The sequence below is a fragment of the Myiozetetes cayanensis genome, unplaced genomic scaffold (genome assembly GCF_022539395.1).
Source record: "Myiozetetes cayanensis isolate MyiCay16 unplaced genomic scaffold, myiCay2020 scf32, whole genome shotgun sequence".
Classification (NCBI taxonomy): domain Eukaryota; kingdom Metazoa; phylum Chordata; class Aves; order Passeriformes; family Tyrannidae; genus Myiozetetes; species Myiozetetes cayanensis.
This window is the reverse complement of record NW_026087544.1, coordinates 1,799,574-1,822,054: the sequence shown is the minus strand read 5'-3', so window position 1 is coordinate 1,822,054 and position 22,481 is coordinate 1,799,574. Positions and strand designations below refer to the sequence as shown.

General features: G+C 56.4%; 1 protein-coding gene and 1 non-coding gene across 6 annotated transcripts in view; both read left to right on the top strand.

Annotated features, from left to right (window-relative positions):
• BLACAT1 (BLACAT1 overlapping LEMD1 locus) overlaps window positions 1–20,074 on the top strand; it is a 30,770-nt gene extending 10,696 nt beyond the window's left edge. For 3 of the 5 annotated variants that reach the window (XM_050327215.1, XM_050327214.1, XM_050327217.1), the window contains exons 2-3: window positions 14,652–14,843; window positions 14,940–20,074. In XM_050327215.1, the coding sequence (XP_050183172.1) occupies window positions 14,693–14,794 (102 nt within the window). In that variant the 5' untranslated portion in view covers window positions 14,652–14,692 and the 3' untranslated portion in view covers window positions 14,795–14,843; window positions 14,940–20,074. Of the gene's footprint in view, window positions 1–5,072; window positions 5,316–7,789; window positions 9,713–14,651; window positions 14,844–14,939 lie in introns of those variants that run through there. The other 2 variants (XM_050327212.1, XM_050327213.1) reach the window with 2 other exon arrangements.
• A 1,522-nt stretch (window positions 20,075–21,596) lies between these two features.
• On the top strand, window positions 21,597–21,668 carry TRNAW-CCA (transfer RNA tryptophan (anticodon CCA)). Its single transcript has one exon. It is a non-coding gene; the product is annotated as a tRNA-Trp (tRNA).
• Window positions 21,669–22,481: the final 813 nt, after the last annotated feature.

Sequence of the window (22,481 nt, the reverse complement as noted above, 5' to 3'; positions counted from 1 at the left end):
TGGAAAAGAGGCACTTTTTCCCCAGCAGAATTTCTCCTCGTGCTAATGGGTGTCACATCACGGCAGGAGCCTGCAATGACTTGTCAGCAGGACGTGATAAATGGCTGGAAATGGGGACCAGCAGGGCCGGGAGCAGCCGGAACACAAATCTCTCATGTCTGCCTCACCTTGGGCCCGACACCCAGGATGCATCCCTGATGCTCCCACCCCTCCAGCTGTACAACCCGGCCCTAGGATGCTGATATTCCCTCTCCAGGGGTTGATTCATGTGCTGTGTGCTATTCCAGCCCCACATTTCCTGCACACAGTGCCCTTGCCCTCTGCCTGTTGCACTGAAGACGGCCCACCAGCCAGGGGTTTGGCACTCAGGGTCTTCCCCACAACCAGGGGAGAGCCTGCAAAGCCCAAACCAAGAGCTAGCTTGGCCTCCCAGTGCCCAGACAGGGTCCCCCAAAACCTGGGATGAAAAACTGTGTCGGACTTAACCACCCTCTGCCTCACCCTGGTGCACGATGGCAGCTCCCACGTGGGGAGGGCCATCCAACTCCCTCCTGATTCCATCCCTGTCACCCCAGCTTTGCTGATCCTCTCCAGGCTGCAATGGGGACCATCAGCAGGGACACACAGGGAGGGTCCCCTCAGCCCCACAGCTGCCACCTCTCCCTGCCCCGCTGGCCTCCCTCGTGCATCCAGAGGGTGATTCCCAGTGGGAAGCACAGCGGTGTTGCAGCCAGACGGGGTTGCACAGGACAGACTGGATGGAATATCTGCCAGGAATCCTCTGTTGCCTGTGCAGGTTGAGTCAGGGGGGCTCTGGGGGTCAGTGCAGCTGCTGGGCAGGTACAGGGGGCACAGTCTGGTCCTCGGTGGGCACAGTTAGACCCTCTTAAAGGGTTAAACCCTCCTCAAGCCCAGTGCAAAGCCATGGTGTGAGTTCCAGATGAGCACTGGCAGCTGTCCCTGCTCCTGTCCCAGGAGAGAGCTGGGGCTGGGGCTGTTTGAGCTTGTGCATGTGATGGTGAAGTCACATGAGAGGGGTTTTGGGGTCTGCTCTGTGAGGGGGTGGAAAGGGCACCCTTCCCCAGCACAGCCTGTCACCCATGGACTCAGCCTCGATTGGTGGTGGTGGGAAATGGGTTGATCTTTTTTTTCCTTCCCAAGCCTGTGGTCAGGGTGATGTCTCTGAAGTCACTGCACTCACCTGGGACAGGTTTGAGCCCCAGGAAGGGTCTTCCTGGGGGAACTGAGGTGGCCACTCTGGTGATGCTCATCCTGCCTTCGCTTTTTACCTCTGGACAAGCCACCCTGCACCCTCAGAGAGCTCTTCCCTCACCTTCCCCCTCTCTTTGTTCCCTCTGCTCTGGTTGTTTCTGATCACTGAACCCTTCAGATGGTCTTTCTCCACTGCCAAGTCCAAGCTGCTGGAGATCTGAGGTGAGCAGTGCTCACCCTCCTCCTCACCGGGGAGCAGCCCCTGGGGTGGGTGGGACAGCTCAGCTGGAGTCCCCAAATCCCTGCCAGAGCCAGACCACTGATCCCCCATCCCTGCCTGAACCAGACCACTGATCCCCCCACCCCTGCCAGAACCAGGCCATCCCTTATCAGCCCTGTGGCTGCTCCAGCAAATCGAGACAAACTCCCCCCCCTCCCCGGCTCCTGCAGCGTCTCCTGCCTCCCAGCCCAGACTTAATTACAGCTGGGGCTGCGGGAGCTGAAATATCTGTGCCCAGGAATGTGCTAAAGGGCCCGGGAGGATCTTGTTAGCGAGTGACTTACCTGGATCCCCGAGCTGAGGTTGCCCTCTCTTAATGGGCTCTGTGGCAGAGTGATGGTGAGGGTGCAGGAACAGATCTGGGTCGTTATCTCGTCCCTTCCCTCCCTGCCTCTCTCATCCCTCCACCTTGAAATAACTCCAGAGGAAACCAGGGGATGCTCAGCAAGCTGAGAAACAAAATCACTTAGGGTTGCAGAATGTTGTGTGTTCACACAGAGAAAAACCTTTCCTTACATTCCCAGGCACCTAAAAAAAGTAATTTTGGTAAGGGGGAAGGAGAGCTGGAAGTGGCGATGCTGTTCCAGATGGAAAAGTGGGAAGGAAAGGTTGCAGCTCCTCGGAGCTGGTTTCATACCTAAAGCTGACTGCTACAAACTGACTGGCTTTGCAAAATATTCCTCCTGGCTCCAGCTTGTCCCAGTGAGAACATTCCTTCTCACTAAAGGAACCTCAGGCACCCATGGAAAAGCCAGTGCTGGGGGAGCCTGTGCAGCCCTGTTCCCATGGGCACCTCAACAGCCCCAGTTTTCCTACACAAGCCCATGATTTAGGGAAAGCCTGGCCCTGGAGTGCCCACTGGAAGAGGAAAACACCTCTCCTGGGCTGCCAGGGAGCAATGCCTGCAGTCCTGGAGAGGGGTGGCTGAGCATCCCTGTGGGGACAAAGCCAAGTGCTGAAGTAGCCAGAAACGAAAAGATGCCTTTCCTCTCCTTAAAGCAAATCCTGCTGGGTTCTGTGCTTTGGAAGGAGCGTGTGGCTGCGTGTGCACCTGCAAAATGAGGAGGATTCTGGCCCTTCCTGTGGGTTTTCCATGGCTGTGGGGCACCCTGGAGAAGGGAGCTGGGCCCTGGCTGCGATGCTGCAGCGCTGGCCGCTCTCAGCCTGTGCTGATGTGGTGCTGTTGTGGCTGCAAACGTGGATTTATGGAGCACATCTCCCTGGAATGCCTCGATAAAAGGTGCTGGAGATGGTGTGGTCTCATCTGCAGCTCTGGGGAGCCGCAGGGAAGCAGATTGGAGCTGCTTTCCTGAGCGTTATGGATGTGCTGAGGGACTGGGGGGGGTTGCTCAGCTTACCTGGCCTCCCCTCCTTTTTATAGCCTGGAAGATTTACGGGGCATTCTGGAGAGATTTGGGTTATACCTGTGTTGTTAAAGCAGCCATCAGTGGAAAATCAGGTGATGAGAAAGCTGATTAAAATCCATAAATAACCCCAGTATCACCCTATCCATGGGATGTACAAGTGACAGACAACGTGCCCCTTCAGCTCTGCAGAGCACCACTACAACAAATGCTCTGGAGCCTCCTTTTTCCCTGGTAGATGTTTCTATAAAGCCAAAAAGTCCCTCCATAACGACTTGGAGAACAAGGTAGAGGCTGGGAAATGACATTGTTACAATGACAAATATTCTCTGAATCCCCAATTCATGATCCTGGGCGCCTTATAAATGTGATTAGTAGATGTAATCTTGCTGTGCTGGAGCCAGTTGTCAAGACAGCTTGAAAATGGATCGTTGCCCGACTCTGACTTCAACTGGTCCCCAAGTTCTAATAGTTATTGTTTTAAATAGTTGATTTTAAATAGTTAATAGTCACTGTTTAAAAACTAACCAGGAGTTGGGGTCTGCACACCCTTCCCTGGGGCACAAGCCAACCTGAGGCTGGGGAGGGGGGAACTGCAGGTGATCCCCTAAAACAAAGGCTAAAACAACCCTAAAACATCCTCTAAAACAACCGTCTTGGGGTGCAAATAGTATAGATCTATGTGCAAAAAATCCTTCAGGTGGTCCCAGCTAGGTCAGCCTCCGCTCTGGAATATCTGTCCATCTGCCTGTCCATCTGTCCATCCGTCCTTTCCATGTCAGTTGTTGGGGTTTGTTGTTTCCCTGCACCTCACAGCAGGGATGGAGCAGCCCTGGACAGTCCCTGCCCATGTCTCAGCTCCCCCCACACCTGAGACATGGACAGGGAACTGGGAAAGGAGGGAATGAGCCCTGGGAGAAGGCGAAGCAGCGCTGAGAGCCCTTGGCTCTGGGCAGGCCTCCTCTCATGCTCTGATTTTGGGTCCCCTCACTTGGGACACTGTCATGGGGGCACCCCAGGGGCCTGGCTGCCCCAGAGGAGATTCCCACACGAGCCTCTCTGGGTGCTGTGGGACCTGCCAGGCACGAGGTTTGCTGCAAATGAGCTGCAAAGGCAGGAGAGGAAGATTTCCAAAGGCACTCAAGTGCTTGTGGGTAGCTGGGACGGTTCCAGCCAGGTTGTCAGAGCATCCCAGTGTCCCCCAGGGCTGGCAAAAACCAGGATAAGCCCCGAGAGTCCCTGGCTCCCCAGGGGTGAGGCAATTCCTTTGCTGGAGGCAGCAAAGCACTGTTTGAGGCATCAATCTGAGTGCTGGGAGTCTCTGAGGTGCATCTGATGCCTTCACCCAGGATTTCCTGCGGCATCCCACTGGGAACGTCGTTGCAGAGCAAGCTGGTACTGCTCGAGCTTTGGCGTTTTTGGGGCAGCCTGGATGGGGTGAAGGCCTTTGGGACATCGTGAGAGAGTCCCCAAAGTCACACCCGCCTTCCCAACCTGCCCAAACAGCCCCCACCCGCCCCAAAGCAGCGCCTGGGACGACCAGACCAGCACGGGGGAGGCTTTGAGCGTATCCAAGATACAGCGGGATTTGGGCACCCTGTCAAATGTTCTCATTGTCTGACCCTTGTCCAGATGCCAGTAAAACCCTTTGGGAAATTCCCCCTCCACCCAGAGCACCGGCTTTAATTACAGAAGAGGAATGTGAGGCGCAGAGCGCTGCTCCTCCTGCCTGCACGCTCGGCCGAGCGCGGGACGTGTCCCCAAAGTTTGGGGTCTGGGAGGGTGGAGGGCTTGGGGTTTGGAGAGGAGAGGTAGAGGGAGCACGGGGAAGGACAGGAGTGGAGGTGGGCACTGGGTGCCTGGTGCTGGTGGGACACTTCCCAAGCCCAGGGTGAGGAGCGGGGGCTCGTCCCCCCCGTCCCGCCCTGGCAGCAGTACCCGAGCAGCAGGACATGAGTAATATCCATCCCACTGGGGGAGTTAGATCAAAGGCACTGAAGTAGATACAAGAGGTTTCTGCTTCACAGACCAGAGAGGCTGCAGTTCAATAGCGCCTTTGTTACCGGCTCTCCCGAGCCAGGGATGGAGAAATACCTGACCCCCCGCTCCCTCCCTCCCTCCTCCCTCCCTCCCTCCCTCCCTGCGCTCCCGGCCCCTCGGTGCTCAACCATCTCAAGTATGTGCCCGCGCAGAGAGGCTCGGCGGGACGCGGGGTGCTGGGGATGGCAGCGGGAGCAGCCGGCAAGGGGAGGGCTGGGAGACCCCCCCCGCAGCCAGGCAGGGCTCGGGGAGGTGGGAGTGACCCCCCCCATCCATCCCTGGGCATCCGCTGCCCGAACATCCCCGGGCTGTGCCGGCAGGGACCAGGGGAGGACAGGACGGTGCGGGCACTGCCATCCCGAGCCCAGGGATGGCTGGCACGGGGCCCTTCCCGCGGAGAGGATGCCGCGCTGCCAAAGGTGAGGTCAGCGGTGCTCGGCTGGTGGCTCCGGGCTGTCCTCGGGCCCCTGCGGTGTGGAGTGGGGATGGTGGCTCTGGGATGGGCACGTGGCCTCCTGTTCCCAGGCTGGGAAAGGCGGCCTGGCGCTGAATTGGGCGCCAACTCCTCGGGAAGGTCTTGGGGTGCCCACAGGGCCATGTCCCAAAGAGCCACTGGGACAGATTTACCCCTGGAATGTGCGATGTGCAGTGAAATTGGGGCTGGTCCTCGGTGCGCCCCCAGGAACTAAAGGATGGGTCAGTGCTGGGCATGGAGGGCAGAGACCCATGTGGGGCTGCTGGCATGAACCCCCATAGCTGGAGCTTTCCAGGCAGATCTTCCCAGAGCAACAGCTGTGCCAAGGATGGAACGCTGGGAGCCAGCAATGTTGGGATACCTGTGGAGGGGCTGGAGGGGAGCGTGGCTGTGCCACAGGTGGGGGGCACATGGTGGCCTTTTTTCCTCACCGTTCATAAATGGGAGGTAAAAGAGGAAAGACCTTGGGGGCAGAGGAAAAAAAAAAACCAGTCCTGTGCTCCAGGAGTTTGGTTTGTAGGTCAGAGTCGTGTTCACTGCTATTACAAACCACAGCAGGCAGAATCCTCCCCACTTCCCATCCTGCTTGTTGTGCAGTTTTGGGAACATTGGGTTTCCCAAGGATTCTGATGAGGGCAACAAGCAAGGGAGTTTCCTGCCCTCAGCAGCGGAGCTGACCTCATCAGCTCCTGGCAATTAGCAGTCACTGCTGCTGAAGGAGCCGTGTCCTGGCACAGGGGAGGGGATAAAGGCCGAGGCCAGCGCTTTCCCAGGACAACCTGGGCAGTTTTGGTGCCACCCAGGTTGCTTCCCCAGGTGTGGGGAGGTGTGGAGGCTTTTCCACAGAGTAAGGTCTGTGCCCAGCTCTCGGGGGAGCCGCTGGAGCAGCTGCTCCTGCGAAACACATCACCTTGTCCTGGGATGCCTCTTTTTTGCGGGTAACGAGATGGAAACTCCCCCGAAAAGGCACGAGGGGGGGAAAGCAGCAGTGGGGGAGGTGAGCGGGAGGCGGGTTTGCAGCCAGACCTTTCTTTAGCCCTTTGTCTCAGCCGACAAAGGCGGGTCTGTTGGATGCACCTCGGCTGAGCATCCGCTGCTGCTGCGGCCTCAGCCAGGTGAGCTGTGGGGGCAGTGGGGCCGCGGGGAGGGGTTTGGCTCCCGCTTGTGCTGCTGAGCGACTCCGTGACTGTGGGCAAGTCCCTCTGCGGCCCCAAGGCTCAGATTTTCAAAGCAGCCCCAGGGCAGGGTACAGCTACACCCCCAAGGCAAGCGTTTTTCACCCCCTTGCTTGGAAAATGGATTTATCCCACAGATCCCAGTGCTCCTCCTCGGAAAGGGACACTTGATCTGCAGGTGGAAGTCTGTGCTGCTCCGTTTGCAGCCAGATCGACTGTCTGGTTTATAACTCAAGGTTTAGCAGGTTCATTGTGATCCTACAAAGCAGCACAAAAAGCTGTGCTGGGGAACGGCAGGTCCTGACAGAGATGAGGTGTAGCTGTGGCCGGGACACGGGGAGAGGGAAAAGAGACCATTCCACTGCTGCTCCGTGGACATCCTGCCATTCATTGTGGCTGTGACACGGTGCCTTTTAAGCATCACCCCTGCTGCTGTCCCTGCAGTCACAGCTCATTACAGCATCCGGAGCACAAAGGCAGGGCACAGGGTCCTCCTCCCGGGGTCAGGTCCCTGCTGAGGGGACAGACACGCCAGGCTTGGATCTCTCCTTGCTGACCCGTGGGTAACCCAGGAGAAGCCACCCCGCGGTGCCACGGTGATGAGGGGTGTTTTGGGTGGGAACCTACCCTATTTTTGGGGTCCCCACGCAGGGAGGGAGCGGGTTGTGCTCCCAGCTGGTCACAGGGAGGGAGGACAACTCAGCCAGAAGAGTTACTTTTTTTACCACCCTTCCTTTCCCTTTTCACCTTTGCTTTTCCCCAAAGACTGCTGGCTTATCCTGGGTAAGCCCTCTGCTGTGGTCTATGGCTTTTTATTCCTATGTGATTGCTTTCCCTAAGTCATGTAGGGCGAAAAGCCATGGGCTACACAGAGGAGGGACTCCACCTTCCAGGCACCTCCGCCGAGCGCGCACGGACTCCTGAGCCCCTTTCTGCCCACCCCTATTTCTCTGGCTAACAAACCACCAGTGAAAGGGGGCATTGAAGCCTTGCAGGGCCTTATCCAGATGGGGGTGGGGACACAAAGGGGGCTGGGGGTGGTGGGGGGCACGGCCTTTCATTGAGCGGCGCCGGGCGCTGGCCGAGGGGCTGCGAGGGCGGCGGGAGTGGCTTTTCTTTGGCAGGGAGCTTTTCTCACACGGTTCAAAGAGTCCCCACCTGCACCCCCCTGCAAGAACAAAAGGGCCAGGCAGAGACCAAGGGCATTGCCAAGGGGAAACGCCTGACCCGGCTGGCAGAGGAGGGCAGGAGCCCTTTGACGTTGAGGCTCCGCCGAGCAGGGGTGAGGAGGGGGCTGAGGGATGTCCTGGCACTTCCAGGCACATCTCCCACCATGCTGTGCCCCTGCCAGGGGTGCTGGAGACCCAGCAGAGCCTGTGGCCATGCAGTTTGCAGCAGGCAGGGTCTGTCCCCGCAGCTCCCATGAGGTCACGGCCAGGCCGGTGCCCCCGGGGATGTTGGAGGGGAGGTGGTGGCCAGGAGCACGTGGGAAGGACAGGTTTAGTTCCACAGCAGGACTTGGCAAACTGGTGCTTTTTAAACGGGCAAAGGCAATGTCTGCGAGCACAGAAACCTGTCAGGGCTGGGCTGGATCCACGGGGTGGGAGAGAAGGGTGCAGATCCCGCTGCCACGGGCCCTGTTCCTGCAGATCCCATCACCACAGCCCCCATTCCTGCAGATCCCATCACCACAGCCCCCATTCCTGCAGACCCCCCCACCACAGGCCCCATCATTACAGACCCCATTCTGCAGATCCCATCGCTACAGATCCCCCTGCCACAAACCCCATCACTCCAGACCCCACCACTGCATCCCCCACCACCCCCAGGACCACCTGACCGGCGCTGGGGGATTCCAAACCACCTTGCCAAGCAGGAAACGAGCAATTCCTCCCTTCTTTTTTGGTTTTTTGTGTTTTTTTTTTTTTTTTCTTTTCTCACTTCCTGAGCTTTGAGTCATTAGGTGTCAGGCTTTCAAGTTTATTTCACCAGCCTGGAATGCATCTTTAAAAATAATAGTCATTGAAAAAAACTGAAAGCTGAGATTCAGCTGTAATCCCATGACTCAAGGAGGTGTGGAAGGAAGAAAATCACGAAATCCCATGAGTTCCAACAATGAAAGCATGAGAGCTGGCAGGACTGTGCCACATAAATCATCAAAACTAAACACCATCCGTCAAAATGAAAGGAATTAAGCCAATCTCACCAGGCTGTTTTAATTATTTTTTAATGAGGATTTGCTCATTCAGAAAATTCACCCCTGACAATGCCTGCCCCGAGCCATTCACGCCGGGCAGGGTGGACACGCTTGGCTTGGCCCCACCACCCCCACCCCGGGGCTGCTCTGGGATGGGGAGCACAGAGGAGGGTGCCAAGGAGGGGAGAGTAGGGCAAATTACCCAAAACCACACCGGGAGTCCTGGTTTTGTTGCAGTCCAAACACTAGCCCTGGTTTTGTTGCAATCCAAAATGCTGCGGCGGGGAAGTCATGAGCAAAATCCTCCTTCCTGGATGGTCCCTGTTGTCATCCCAAACATTCCCAGAATGAGATTTGGGTCTTAAAGCTCACCTTGTTCCACCCATGGCAGGGGACACCTTCCACTAGCCCAGCTTGCTCCAAGCTGGCCCCTTGGACACTTCCAGGGGTGAGGAAGCCACGACCACCAGCCCCTGTTAATATTTCGGTGGCTGCTGGGCGAAAGCAGCTCCGAGCAGGATTATTGGCAGCCTGTCTGCGCTCTGCCAGCGAGCTCCTCCAGCCCCCAGACCTGCTCTCGCTACCTTTCATGCTATTGATTTTTCCTTTAGCAAGGCAGGCACGAGGCACGGAAGGGGCAGAGGGAGCACAACCCGCTGTGCTTCCCGGGGAGCGGCTGGGATGGGAAGGATTGGAGCGGGCACGTCCGTCTGGTGGTCAGGGAGCCGAGGCTGGGGGCTTTGTGCCAAATCTTGCCCTTCTCTGCCAGCCCCAGCGCCCCCCAGGCACTGCCCAAGGAGCTTTAGCAGAGAGATTTGTCCTGAGGTTTTCTGTCTGCTCCGTCCTCAGGGACACCTGAGGGGACGCGCACGGGACGAGCGTTCCCATGAAAGCCCTGCCGTGCAGAAGGCATTGGCAAGGGACCCCTGGCAAAGGTCCAGAGTGAAGAGGAGATGCTGCCAGCACCAGGTGAGCTCTCAGCCTGTCTGGCATCCACCTCCCAGCAGCAGCTCCAGTCACCTTTCAATTAGCGCAGCCCTGCGATCGCTGCCCACGGCCAGGGCTGGCCACAGCCAAGCCCCTCGGCTGCCCTGGGTTATAAAACACTCATGGCATTGAGTAAAACAGGGGACCAGCTTGGGACTCTCAAAGCATCGTGGAGAATTGAGGCACGCAGCTCTTTTAGGGAGGCAGAGATCAAAATCCCAGCTCATCCTGTGGCTGGAAAGAAAGAGGCTTGAGGACGAGCCACCCAAAGGCAGCTCTGTGTCCAAAGCCACCCAGCCGGACCCCTCCAGCATTCCCTGGTCCTTCCCGAGCTCCCAGGAGCGAATGTGCAGAGCAGGACGAGTTGCTAATTACAGATAATAACTGCCATTAATGAATGAGGCATCCACCTGGCCAGGCCTCTTCCTGGCGCTGGGCGTGGAATTCCCATATCCCAAAGCCGGGTGAGGCACAGGCTTGTCCAAGGAGGGGGAATCGCAGCCTCATGCCCCGACACGGAGCTCCTGTGCTGCTGCATCAGCCCCTGGACACCCCTCGTGGCAGCACAAGCAATTTTGGCTTCAGGCACGTGAAGCCACAGGGCACCAGCTCCCAAAAACTGCCGAGGATTGGGATGGGGTTTGTCTCTGATGATGATTCGAAAGAGCACCGCCTTCCTCCTGGGTTACCCAGCTCGGCGAGTGCCGGTCCTGGGAGATAACCGGGGGAAAGTGTGCCAATTATTGATATTTTAATTACAGCCGGATGATAACGAACTGGAAAGCTGCAGCTTTTAATCAAAGCTGTGACAGCACCCAGCCCTGGGAGGGTTGGTGGACACCATGGGCTGCAGCACTGGGACCTTCCACGGGGGGAAATGATGCTCAGTGGGAGCCTGGGGGTCATTTTAAAGCTCAGCCTTGGCACAGGATGCCCTGAGAAAGGGCAGGGCATTAAAACCCACACCCTCCAGAGGCAGCCCCAGCCGTGCAGGGGGTTGAGGCGTGCCAGGGTATGTGACACTGTCACTGGGTATTCACCTTTAGCATCAGAGGGATCAGTTCCTTGAGTGCTGATCCCACACGAAATCCAGGTCACTCAATCTTTTGGGAAAACCCACCCCCCCACACACACACCCACCAGCTGCCCGGGGGCTGGGGGAGGTTTACACAGACAATTCACCAACGGGACAAAAAGAGCCAAATCCGGGGCTTGCCGGGAATTCTTTATTCAAGCTCTGCCCTGGGCGGGGAATTACGGATGCACCAGTTGTGCCACCGAGCACCTTCCCCCTCCCGTCTGCTTGGAAATGGGTTATTTAGTAACTGGTGAGGCCACCGGTGCTGAGTCAGCCCGCAGCTAATGAACACCCCGGCTGCCCATTTGAAATTTATTGCACCTATTAATTACAACCATTAGCTGCAGCCAGTGAAATTTTTATAATGAGGACCCTTGCGACTTTGCCTTCCTAGCAGCAAATTAACTGTGTGGGGGGAAGAATCAATGGGATCAGCAGACTTTACAGAAGCGATGTTTTAATTAGTGATTCTCTGCAAACATGCCAAGCAACATCTTCTCCGTTCATTATCTCTCCTTAAAGGGATGGTGCTTCTTTTCAGGTTGGTTTTATCCCGGCCTCAGCCTCTCTGTTGTTGGGTTTCTAATGCACTGCTGCTCATTATAGAGGCTGCTTTGAAGTTGGGTTTAGCTTAGGACTGGTTGTAAGCAGCGAGATGTCCGAGGTTGGTGGGGGAAAATAAAAAGCAACCCCGGGAAATAATGAGTTTGAAAGCTTGGCTGGCAAATAGCTCAATTGGATGGATTCTGTGGCTGGCAGGAGGAGGGTGAGGAGTGTGGGAAAGGGGTTGTGTCCACACAGGGATGGGCTCTGGGATGCGGGACCTGAACCTTGGGATGCTTAAAAATGGAAGGGACCAAAGTGTCTCCCAGGCAAAGCTCTGTCCGTGCCTGGAGCATCCACATCACCCAGGACTTCCAGGCTTCTGAAGAAAGCCCTTGCAAGTCCCAACCATGTCTTTGGGGACTCTTCCAAGGGTGTCTGCTCAGTGGATCTCAGAAAGCCAGGCTGGTGATCCCCAAATCATCAGTCACTCCTAAAAATCTCATCTGTGGCTGTGTCTGGACCAGCCATCCCGAAAGGCAAGCGAAACAAAATACCTGGGAAGTTTTCTACATTTCATTACAAATTATTTAATTCCATTCGACTCCCTGCAAAAATACAGGAGCAATTTCCATTGCAAATGATCTCATTTCCCAGGGAGAAAGCCCCGACACACGCCCGGCAGCAAAAGGCAGCCTTGAAATTCAGGGTTTCAAATGCAAAACTTGTTGGTTTTTTCCTCCCTCCCGAAGAAGAAGTCGCTAAAAAGTTAATTCAAAAAGTCAATTCAGAAATAGAAAAGCTGAGGCAGGGGAAGGAAATGGGCTGGAAGGAATGGAAGATCCTGGTGCCTGAGCATCCCAGCCCTGGGTCTGGTGCCCGCTGATGGGCAGCACCTTCCTGTCCCCTGCAGCAAGGCTGTGCTGAGCCCTGCCTGCACCCCTGCCTGCTCCCCTGCCTGCTCCCCTGGCTCTCCCTGCCCAGCACCTTCCCTCCTGAAGCTGCTCCTGCTGCCCAGCCGATCCCAGGGACACGGGAATCGCCGGGCTAAGGCACAGACTCCGTCCAGCTGGTTCAGAGAGACATTTTTTAGGGCTCAGGGAAAGTGCCATTATTAAAGTGAGCATGCTGATTGCAGACAGCTCCCAATTCATCACTGTGACAGTGACAAACACGGCCTGGGGTTATGCAGTTGACTAAAGAGAATTCTCCAGCTTTACATTTTTAATGCTCCTCGCATTTTCTCTGCTGCAGCCGGAGTTTTATCCGAAAGGATCTTCTGCCTTGAATAGAAAGGGCAGCACAGGGGGCTGGTGGAGCATGCCCAGCCCTTGCAAATCAGGCAGGGCTTCTGTCAGCGCTGCCCAAGCCAGTTCATTTATTTTTTTAATTATTCCTTGCTCCTTCAGGATCCTTTTTCCACCTTTTCAAGAAGAACAGGAGCGTCGGCCTCAGCTGGGCTGCCTCCATTCTCCGGGGCTCATTCATCATTGTCCCCCTCCTGAATGGGAGGCAGAGGGTCAGCCTGAAAAGCCTCCCTGGTACAAGCTCCTCTAAATATATCAATAGGTGCCTAAATGGACGGTGGGGTCCCAGCCAGACCGCCCAGGCTCTCGGGGAGGCTTTGTGTCTGCGTGGGGGGACAGCCAGGCCGGGCACGGCGAGGTTTTGGGGTGGCACAGGGGGCACCCCTGGGGACCCCCGGGGGCTGCCTGGGAGGTCTGGGGTCTGCCTGGTCAACAGGGGAGGTGTTGGACGGCAGGGACGGTGCTGTTGGGGTGGTGGGCGAGGGAAACATTTCAAAACCCGGCTGAGGTGGGGTTGGAGCAGACGCCCACCCCAAAACAGGCTCCCCCTCCCCATCGCCCCTTCCCCATGCTCTGCTCCAGCTGGAGCCGTGCAAAGCCGGGAGGACTCAGGGGTGGGAGGTGAGAGAGCCCCCCCCCTCCTTCACCACCCCTCAACCCCCCCTCCCCACCAGCCGTTCCCTCCAAAATCCCATTCTCAGGCTGGCAACAAAAAAAGCAGCAGCACAAAGGGAGACGCCGGGACCTGCCGCTATGCTGGGAAGCCATTCAGAACGGGAGGCTCATTAAAGAGCCCGTTGTCATTATTTGTGAGCTCCAGAGGTAGCCTGATTTAATTTGGGAGCTACCAGACAGGTACCCAGATGGCTGGGGATGGAGGAGGAGCGGGGGGAGCAGCGGCAGAAGTGAATTAAATGGGATGTTTCTCGCTTTGTGCTGCAGCTGGGCCCCCTTGGAAAGGGGGGAAGTGGAAAGGCAGGGATGTGGCATCACCCCCCTGCACCATCACCGCTGGTGGGGAGCTGAGGGGTTTGGCTTTTGGCTTTGGCTTTCTTCCCTTGGGTAATTCCCTCTCAGCTGTCCCTGCTGGGAATTAGGGCTGCTCCAAACTCCAGTGGGGGTTTGGAGGGTCGTGGTGCTGAGGGTGTGCCTTGCTGGGCAGTGCAGGGCCGGGCACAGCTCCCTCTGAAGCACCAGCACTGCCTGCTCTGGGGCAAAATCAGGGCTGGGCACTGCAAACTGTACAAAAACTCATCCAGAGAAGCTGTGGCTGCCCCATTCCTGGAAGTGTCTGAGGCTGGACAGGGCCTGGAGCAACCTGGGCTAGTGGAAGGTGTCCCTGCCCATGGCAGGGGCTGGAATGGGATGAGCTTTAAGGTCCCTCCCCACCCAAAGCAGTCTGGGATTCTATTTTTTTTTTCTGAGAAAAGCTAAAAATTCGAGTAGGGAGCAAACGAAGGTCTCGCTTCAGACGGAATTTCTGCACGGATTTGTTATTTATTTAAAAACCCCCAGCCTTTTTCATTTGCATAATTACATTTTGCAGCTGTTGGGCCATCATGTGGGCTGTGCTTTGGGGCATTATTTTATCTGCTGCAAACGGACACAAAGAGAGGGAACCGGGAGAGCTCAGCTGAGGCTCTTTGTGCCAGAACCTTCGGTGCTGCCCCCGTGCCGGGGCTGTCCCAGGGCTCCTCACCTCCCAGGCCCTCCATATGCAGCAGGAGCTGCAAGCTGTCCCCACGTCTGTCCTGATTGTTCCCTGCTTGGGAGGAGAGGGGCTTGGTGGGGGGGGGAGTTTTAATCTCCTTGCCTTTGGCCGGCTGGGGAATTTGGGAGAGCGTGGCTGGGGGGAGGGAGGAGGGGGGAGATGTGCTGCTGCTGCAGGGGACATTTCCCGGTTTTGTGGGTTTGGGGGTCTGTTCTACACCCTCCATCCTGCCTGTGCCCCCCCCCAGGAGCTGCCCTGACTGCTCTCCCTGTCCCCATCCAGGTTCTCCCGGGGGTGCTCCCGAGCCTCTCCTGCTCCGGGGGATGCCCCAGTTCACCTTTGCTTGCTTCTGTGGGCTCCATGGCTTCTGCAAGATGAAGAGGAAGAAAGAAGAGTCCAGTGCAGAGCAGGAGACGGCCGTGTGAGGAGCAGACCCTGCCGAGCTGTGCCTCGGGACCCCTCCTCGTCCCCTCGGTACTGCGGGGCCTGGGGGCAGCACGGGGTGGGGGGGAGCTGCTTGACCTCCTCTAACCTGTTTCTCCTCCACCTTCTCTCATTTTCTCTTCCCAGGCCACGGGGATGACCTTGCTGGGAGGCAGAAGCAGAGGCTGGGGGTGTCACCCCGGTGCTGCAGCAATCCCACCCGGACACCCCGCCCTGCCGGGCACTGAGCCCCCAGCACCCCAACACTCGGGGTCAGAGGGTCCCTGCACCCCAGGGGGATAGACATTTCCCTCCTGGACAAGCCAACCTGCCCCTTGCTCCAGCAAATCTCAACACACAGACCTGGAAGGGTTTCAAAAGCTGGGGCCAGGCCTTGGGGTCCCGGTGCTGGGCAGGGTTGGCCCCTGGCTGGTAAGTTGTCCAGCTGCTGCAGGACTGGCTGAAGGCAGAAAACGAGCTGGTTTGGGGTTTGTTTCTCTTCCTAAAGTCTCAAGCAATTGTCTGTGACTCCAAGAAGCCGTTCTCCGTGCCTCTGCTCCCATGGCTGCAGCACCCTGCAGTGTTTTGGAGGCACCAGACACACGGACCCTGCTCGGATGCCTCTCCCCATGGGACCAGTGCAGACCAGCAGCTCCCACCCCACGGGCAGGGGGGACACCTCAGGGTGTGAGCCCACCCCCTGCCCCCTGAGCCGTGAGGCTCAGCAGGAGGTTGTTCTTTTTTGGCGGCCAGGACCAAAGCCCTGAGCTTGGGGCACCTGAGATCCGTTCCAGGGACATTTTCTCCGGGGCAGAAATCCTTCAATTCTTCCATGCTGCGCTTCCCACCTCCCTGTGGAGACCCTCTGAGCCTGGGGCCAAAGGCAGCGCCCAGGATTGCTGGGCAGGAGCTGCTCTTCCCCAGGGCTAGTCCTGCTCCTGCCACCACCTTTGCTGTGGTGGCCGTGCCCACGAACCCCCTTCCCCCCCCACCCCGTCCGTCTGTCCTCCCCACCCTCTGCTAAAGCCATACAGGGGCCCCCTGCATGCTGTGCCTTCCCCAGGGGACTCAGGCAGACATTCCCACTGGGATACCCTCCAAACAGCCCCAGGGGCTGCACGTGGGAGAGCTGGAGAGTGTTGGTGAGCCCGGGTCTCCTGGGGTTTGGGTCTCGGTGACAGCTCCCCCATCCCTGAACACGCACAGGGTTTGGGTCTCAGTGCCCAGTTCCCTGTCCCTGAACACACCCAGCCTTCCCATTCGGGCACCAGCAGCTCCCATTTGCTGGAGAGCAGCAGGGACAGCCCCTGGAAAGGGTAAATGCTTGGGGGCAGCCGGTTGGCACAGGGGGGGGATTGACTTTGAACCCCCTGAGGAGCCCCAATCATGGGGATGAGCACCCTTGGAGCACAAATTCTCCCCCATGGTTAAGTGGCTTGACCTTTCCAGGGTTTTCCCAGTGCTCCCAGACCCACACTCGGCCAACAGAGCTGTCTGTGCCACTGACAGCTCCCTTAGGAGCAGATCTGTTGGCTCAGCCAACATCCAGGACCAACACGGCTGTTATTTTATTTTCTTATCCAAAGGATTTAGCACAAAAACCTGAGCTTGGCCAGCAGTAACAGCACAAAGGTGCAGCTGAGGAGCTTTAAATCCTCCCTGCTGGGTGCCTGTTTCCCAGGAAGCAGCTGACTGGGGTGGGATGTGCTGGGAGGTGGCAGCCAGGGGAGGACACCGGGCAGGGGGACACGGGTTATGTGAGGTCTCTGTGTGTCACACCCGGGCTGGGGCAGCTCAGGACACTTTGCTCTTTCCCCTCCTTGATCCCAAGCGATGTGAGCTGTGGGATCCAGTGGTGGAGCCCCCCAGAAGTGTTCCCAGGTGGGTATTTCCCAGCTGGACTCCAGGCTGGGCTGGGATGAGCTGGGAGCTGTGCAGACATAGTGCATGACCACAGGATGGGTTGGGTTGGAAGGGACCTTAAAGCCCACCCAGTTCCAAGCTCCCTGAACACACCCCGCACACGCCACGCACACCCCACCCGTGCTGTGTGCCTGCTCAGGTTTTTCCCTGTGTCTCGAACATTCCTGTCTCCAGAGAGGGGTTCCCAAGGCTGGGAAGTTCAATGAATGTAGCACGTAAAACCCAGACAGGCAGACGCTCGCCCACACCCATTATGTGTGCATTTGAAAACGGGAACAAACCAACCAGGAGCCGTGTGAATGTTAAAGCCGCTCGAGCCGTAGTTTTTATTTTCGAAGAGAATTTCCCACCTCCCTGGGTGGATGCAGCTCTCAAAGAAGCAACAATATGTTTTCCACCATGTCCCCGAGCAAAATGGTTTGCTCCTGGATTGACCTCTATTGTGTTCGTAAACGGCTCGTGGTGCTTTTTGATTCCCCCCCTCCCATCATAACGACTTGACCTCCAGATTTATGGCTGAAGGTCTTTTCATCTGCACGTTGTTCCCCCACCAGACCGCAGCCTGACGCTTTTCTGGAGCAAACCTGCCAAGAGCTGAGCCCCTCAGAGCCCCCCATCCTCCCACTGGCAAATCTGCAGCAGGCAGAAGCGAATGGATTTGTTTCTCTCTTTCCCGTGGCAGCGTTTTAATAGGGCAGCGTCTGCTCCGAGCCTGCGAGGGCTGGGATGTGACAGCTCCTGTCACAGAACGCTCCCTCCCCGTCTCCTTCTCTCTTCCCCCACGTTTGCACAACCCCTGGCGTTTTTAGAGACTCGGAGTTTGCTTCTTTTCCCGGGTTTCCTCTTGCTCTCCTTGCCCTTTGGCTCTTCCAACCCCAACTTTCGCTTCTCTGCTCTGGAGTCTCCCGGACCTGAGCGATGCTGGAGCAGATAAATCTTACTGACTTACTAACTATCATCCAGTAGTTCCCAAGTGCTTTTCCAAGGTTTTTCCATCCTCTGGAGAGGGGAAGGAAGGTGCAGGGAGCTCCCTGGGCTTGCTCACTGAGGCTGCAGAACCCCTCCTGACCTGGCTCTTCCTGGGGCATCCCTGGGGAAGGGGGGCAGGAAGGTGTGAGGTGTCCTCCCCATCACGAATCCAGCTCAGTGTGCAGCTGGAATCTCTGCAAGTCCCCATTACCTCGCACCATGGGTTCCCAGGGTTTCTGGAGGGAGCCTCCACCTCCACCCCTCCTCGGGGAAAGGAGAGCCCTGCTCCTGAAAGATGCATTTGTTCCCACCAGCAATAATCCTCCTTTAATCCTATTACACCCAGGAAGGCATCCAAATTCCCTTGGAGCAGATGATGGGATGCACAGAGGAGGGGGCCCCTCTCTCCCTGTGGTGCCTGCCCTGGGTCCCCACTGGGGTTTGGGGGGTGGGTGCCCCACAGCTCATCCCCTTCCCGTGCTCCTCGAGCTTTTCCTCCAGTTCCAAAGGTCTGGAGTGAAGCAACGACACCCCTGGGATGGAGCAGAACATCCTCCCAAAACAGGCAGTGTGGCCCCCCCCTGGAAATTCTGGCCTCCTTGGGAGGCAAGGGAGGAGGGAAAGAGCCTGCAGATGTTTATTTGCATGGACCACAGCCAGGCTGGGGACCAAAACCTGCAGGGGGATGGTGCAGACCCCTTGAAAGATGGGCTGGGGATGGAGGGGTCCTGGGGATGGAATTGTCCCAGTAACAGAAGGGTCCTGGTGAATGGGGGGCCTTAGTGACAGAGGGATCCTGGCTTTTGAGTTGTCCTGGTGCTGGAGGGGTCCTGGGGAATGAGGGATCCTGGTGCTGGAGGGATCCTGGTGCCAGAGGGGTCCTGGTGCCAGGGGGGTCGTGCCAGAGCAGCGTGCAGGATCTGGTGTGAGCTGCAGGAATGTTTGTGCACTGAGCTGGAAGGGCACAAGCACCAGCTGGGGGAGGCAAGCCAAGGAAAAAAACTGCAGCTTGAACTCTCCATCTGGTAACACATTCTTAAAGGGTTTGCTGGGGATGTGAAAGAGGAGCAGAAAATAACCCTGGGGAGCCCGAGGCTGACGCTCCACAGCAGGACAGACTTCCACCCAAGCCATGACCTGGAGCACAATGAGCTCTGTTTGCTGCAGGCAGGGCAATCTCTGCATCCTTTGGGGGGGTAGCCAAGAGAAAAAAACCACTATTTTTCCCATTATTATTATTATTTTTTCCCCAGAAATCACCTGGTCAAAGCCATCCTTTCTCCCCTCCCACGGGCAGGATTTTCTTTCCAGCTGCTCTTGGCCTGGATGCTCATTCCAGCTGACCTCTCCGAGCTCTCCTCTCGCTCAAAACGATTTCTGGCTGCCCCCAAAACACTGCTTCTCCCAGAATGTTATTCTAAGGACAAAGCCCAGGCAGCTTTGGGCAGCTCCAGGTGGGCATGGGGGAAGCTCACGTTGTTTTGGGAAAATGCTGAGCGTGTTCTGTTCCTATTTCTGCACATCAGCAGAGCCTCCCGAGTTCAGGGTTTGCAGCCCTGGCGAGTCCTTGGCGAGGACCTTCAGATTTAGCTTTGGGCCAAAAAGAAAAGAAAAAAAACCAAAAACCCAGGGGTGTTGGTGAAACCCAAAGTGTATTTCTTGAATGTAACTTTCTTTTTGCACAAGGATTCATGGTGAGCACGGGATGGACTTTATTACCTGGGATTAATCGCTGCTCTGGAGTTTATTAAGTGTAAAGATGTGGGTCAAGCTCGACCCTTGTTTTATGCCAGTGTAAACCCAGAGAGACAATCTGACACTGAGGTGTCTCCAGAAATATTAACTAAACAGAAATGAGCTTGGACTGGACCCCAACACTCAGATTTCTCCTGTTTCTCCAGATTTTTCCTATGCAAAAACACACAAGCAACCAGCACAGGCAGGCAAAGGCAGGCTCACAGCAGGTCCTGACTCAACAAAGCCTTGCCTAAATCTCAGTGCTTGCTTTGGGATTTTGCTCCAGCCCATAAATTTTCCTGATTCCACCCGAAATAAACCCGTATTGATCCCTGACAAAGCAGGAAAGGCACAGGAGCATCCTTGCAACGTCCCCCTGATGCTGCCTAACAGGGATCAGAGCATTAAACCTCTTTGTATCGTCCTTTTTTTTTTTTTTTTTTTTAATCCCACTGCCTGGATTTCATCAGGAAAGGGAGCTGTTCCTCCTCAGGAGTCTCCCGGCCCCAGGAGCCATAGAAACCCAGTACTGTACGTTTGGGAAAATAAACGTGGCATTTGTAAATAAACACACACGTCTCTACGCACAGAGCAGAGCGCTTCCCATGGGAATTCCCTATGCTAGAGGAATATGTAAGTTAAATAAATAAATATGGAAGTGAAATAAATAAATAAATATGGAAGTGAAACAAATAAATAATGTTTATAAGAATATTTAGAGAGTGGATTTTCCAGTCGTTTGGAGATGGGGGTTTTTTGCTACAGGACAGGCTTCCTCCTTTCCTCAGCTGGCTCTTCAAAACACCCCAAAATACACCTTCCAAAGGCCCATATTCCCAGGGTTTGGAAATGGGGAAGGGCACAGTGGGCCTAAATCAGCCCCACAACAATGCCCTTCATTCCTGGGATATCAGGAAGACTCCCAGCAGAGGGCTTTGGAAGTCAGATGGAATAACCCCACACACACACATTTATTTGAGTAATTATTGGGCTTGTTAATGAGCATCTCTGGCCGGGGTTCGGCCTGAGGGGATGGAGCATCATTCTCCTGGAGGTGGAACACGAGGAGAGATGGGAGTTCCCTCGTGCTGTTCCTGCCAATCCAGCTGTGTTGCAGCTGGAGGGTCCTACTGCAAAGCTGCTCATTTACACACACAGAGGGTGCAAAGCAGAAGGTGCTGTGAAATCCAGCGCTGGCATCTTTTGTGAAACTCACTAAATATGTAAAATTCATATATAATATATAAGAATTCTACTAAATATATAAATTAGATATGAATTATAAATATATACAAGGAATATATATATAAATATGTATAGATGTATATATTTTCTATCCATGGTGACCACGTTTATAAACAAGGTGACATTCATAGGGGCAGTTGAAGTGAATTTTCATGGAATCATGGAAGGGTTTGGGTTGGAAGGGACCTTCCAGACCCACCCCCTGCCATGGGCAGGGACACCTTCCACTAGCCCAGGTTGCTCCAAGCCCCGTCCAGCCTGGCCTTGGGCACTTTCAGGGATGGGGCAGCAACAGCTTCTTTCGGCAACCTGTGCCAGGGCCTCCCCACCCTCACAGGGAAGAGTTTCTTCCTCATATCCAATCTAAATCTACTCTCTGCCAGTTTGAAGCCGTTCCCCCTTATCCTGCCACTCCATGCCATGTTAAAAGCCCCTCTCCAGGTTGCTTGTAGGCCCCTTCTCTGACAGAATGACAACGAAATAAGTGGCAAAAGCCCCCCCGCCCCATCGCCGCGGGCTGAGAGCGGCTGAGAACGGCCCAACTCATCGCACGCCACGGGTCCCGCTCCCGGCGCGGGCCCTTTAAAAGAGGCGGGGCCGGGACAAACCACAGCGGGGCCGGGGGGGATCGCTCCTCCCGCCACCGCAGCGCGCAGTTGGGGAGGTGCCGGGACACCCCTCTCGGGGGGGGCGGTGGTACAGGCGCGGGGCGGGGCGTGGCCAGCGGGGCGGGCGGGCGGCTTGGAAACCTCTGAGGCGGCGGGAGGGGGGGTGAGGAAGAGAGGGAAGCGGCGGCTCCAGCGGGGCGGGCCGGGGCATTCCCGGGAGCGGGAGGTTCTCGCTGAGCCCCGGGCCGGTGGGTCCCGCCGGCGGTTTGAGGGGCGAACGGGGCGCAGGCTCTTGCGGGAAGGGCGGAGGTGGCGCTGGCGGGACCTCGTGGCGCAACGGTAGCGCGTCTGACTCCAGATCAGAAGGCTGCGTGTTCGAATCACGTCGGGGTCACGGCGGCTCCTCGGGGGGCTCCCTTTTTCACCGCGCGCGGCAGATTTTGGGGGTACCCCTGGGTGGGACGGGATGGTCAGAGAGTGCTCCGAGCTCCGTCCAGCCCGGCCTTGGACACTCGCAGGGATGGGGCAGCCACAGCCTCTCTGGGCACCCTGTGCCAGGGCATCCCCACCCTCCCAGAGAAGAATTTTCTCCCTAATATCCCATTTAAACCAACCCTCTGCCAGTTTGAAGCCGTCCCCCTTGTCCTGTCAGTCCACACCCCTAAAATAATCTCTGTCCATCTTTCCTTCAGGCACCAGAAGGGGACAATTAAGACACCCTGAATCTTCTCTTCTCCGGGCTGAGCAATCCCGGCTGTCCCAGCAGAGCTGCTTCATCCCTCTGACCATCCTGCTTTCTCATCTGGACTGGCTCCAACAGCTCCCTGTGCTGGGACCCCAGTTCTGGAGGCAGCACAGTCCCCCCGTGCTCCAGATAAAACTTTTACAACCTCAGCGGCCCCTCTTCGCTTTCCCTCAGCCCTGCCCTCTGTTATTTTAACCTCTTTTTACGTTTGAAAGGAACAATAAAAGCAAACTCTGATCTGCAGGCCGGATAAAGCCTCTTAAGTGGTCATTAACTGTAGCTGCTTCAACCTGTTGAGCAGGTGATGGGTTTGTGCACACCTGAGCTCCTCCAGTCTTGATCTCTTCCCATTAACTGGCTTTTGTCTTGACTGGCTTTGCGTTTGAACTTCATTGCTTTGTAACAGCACAAAGGAACGACGCTTTGAGCCTCCCCTGACACAAAGGTTGTGATGAAAAACAG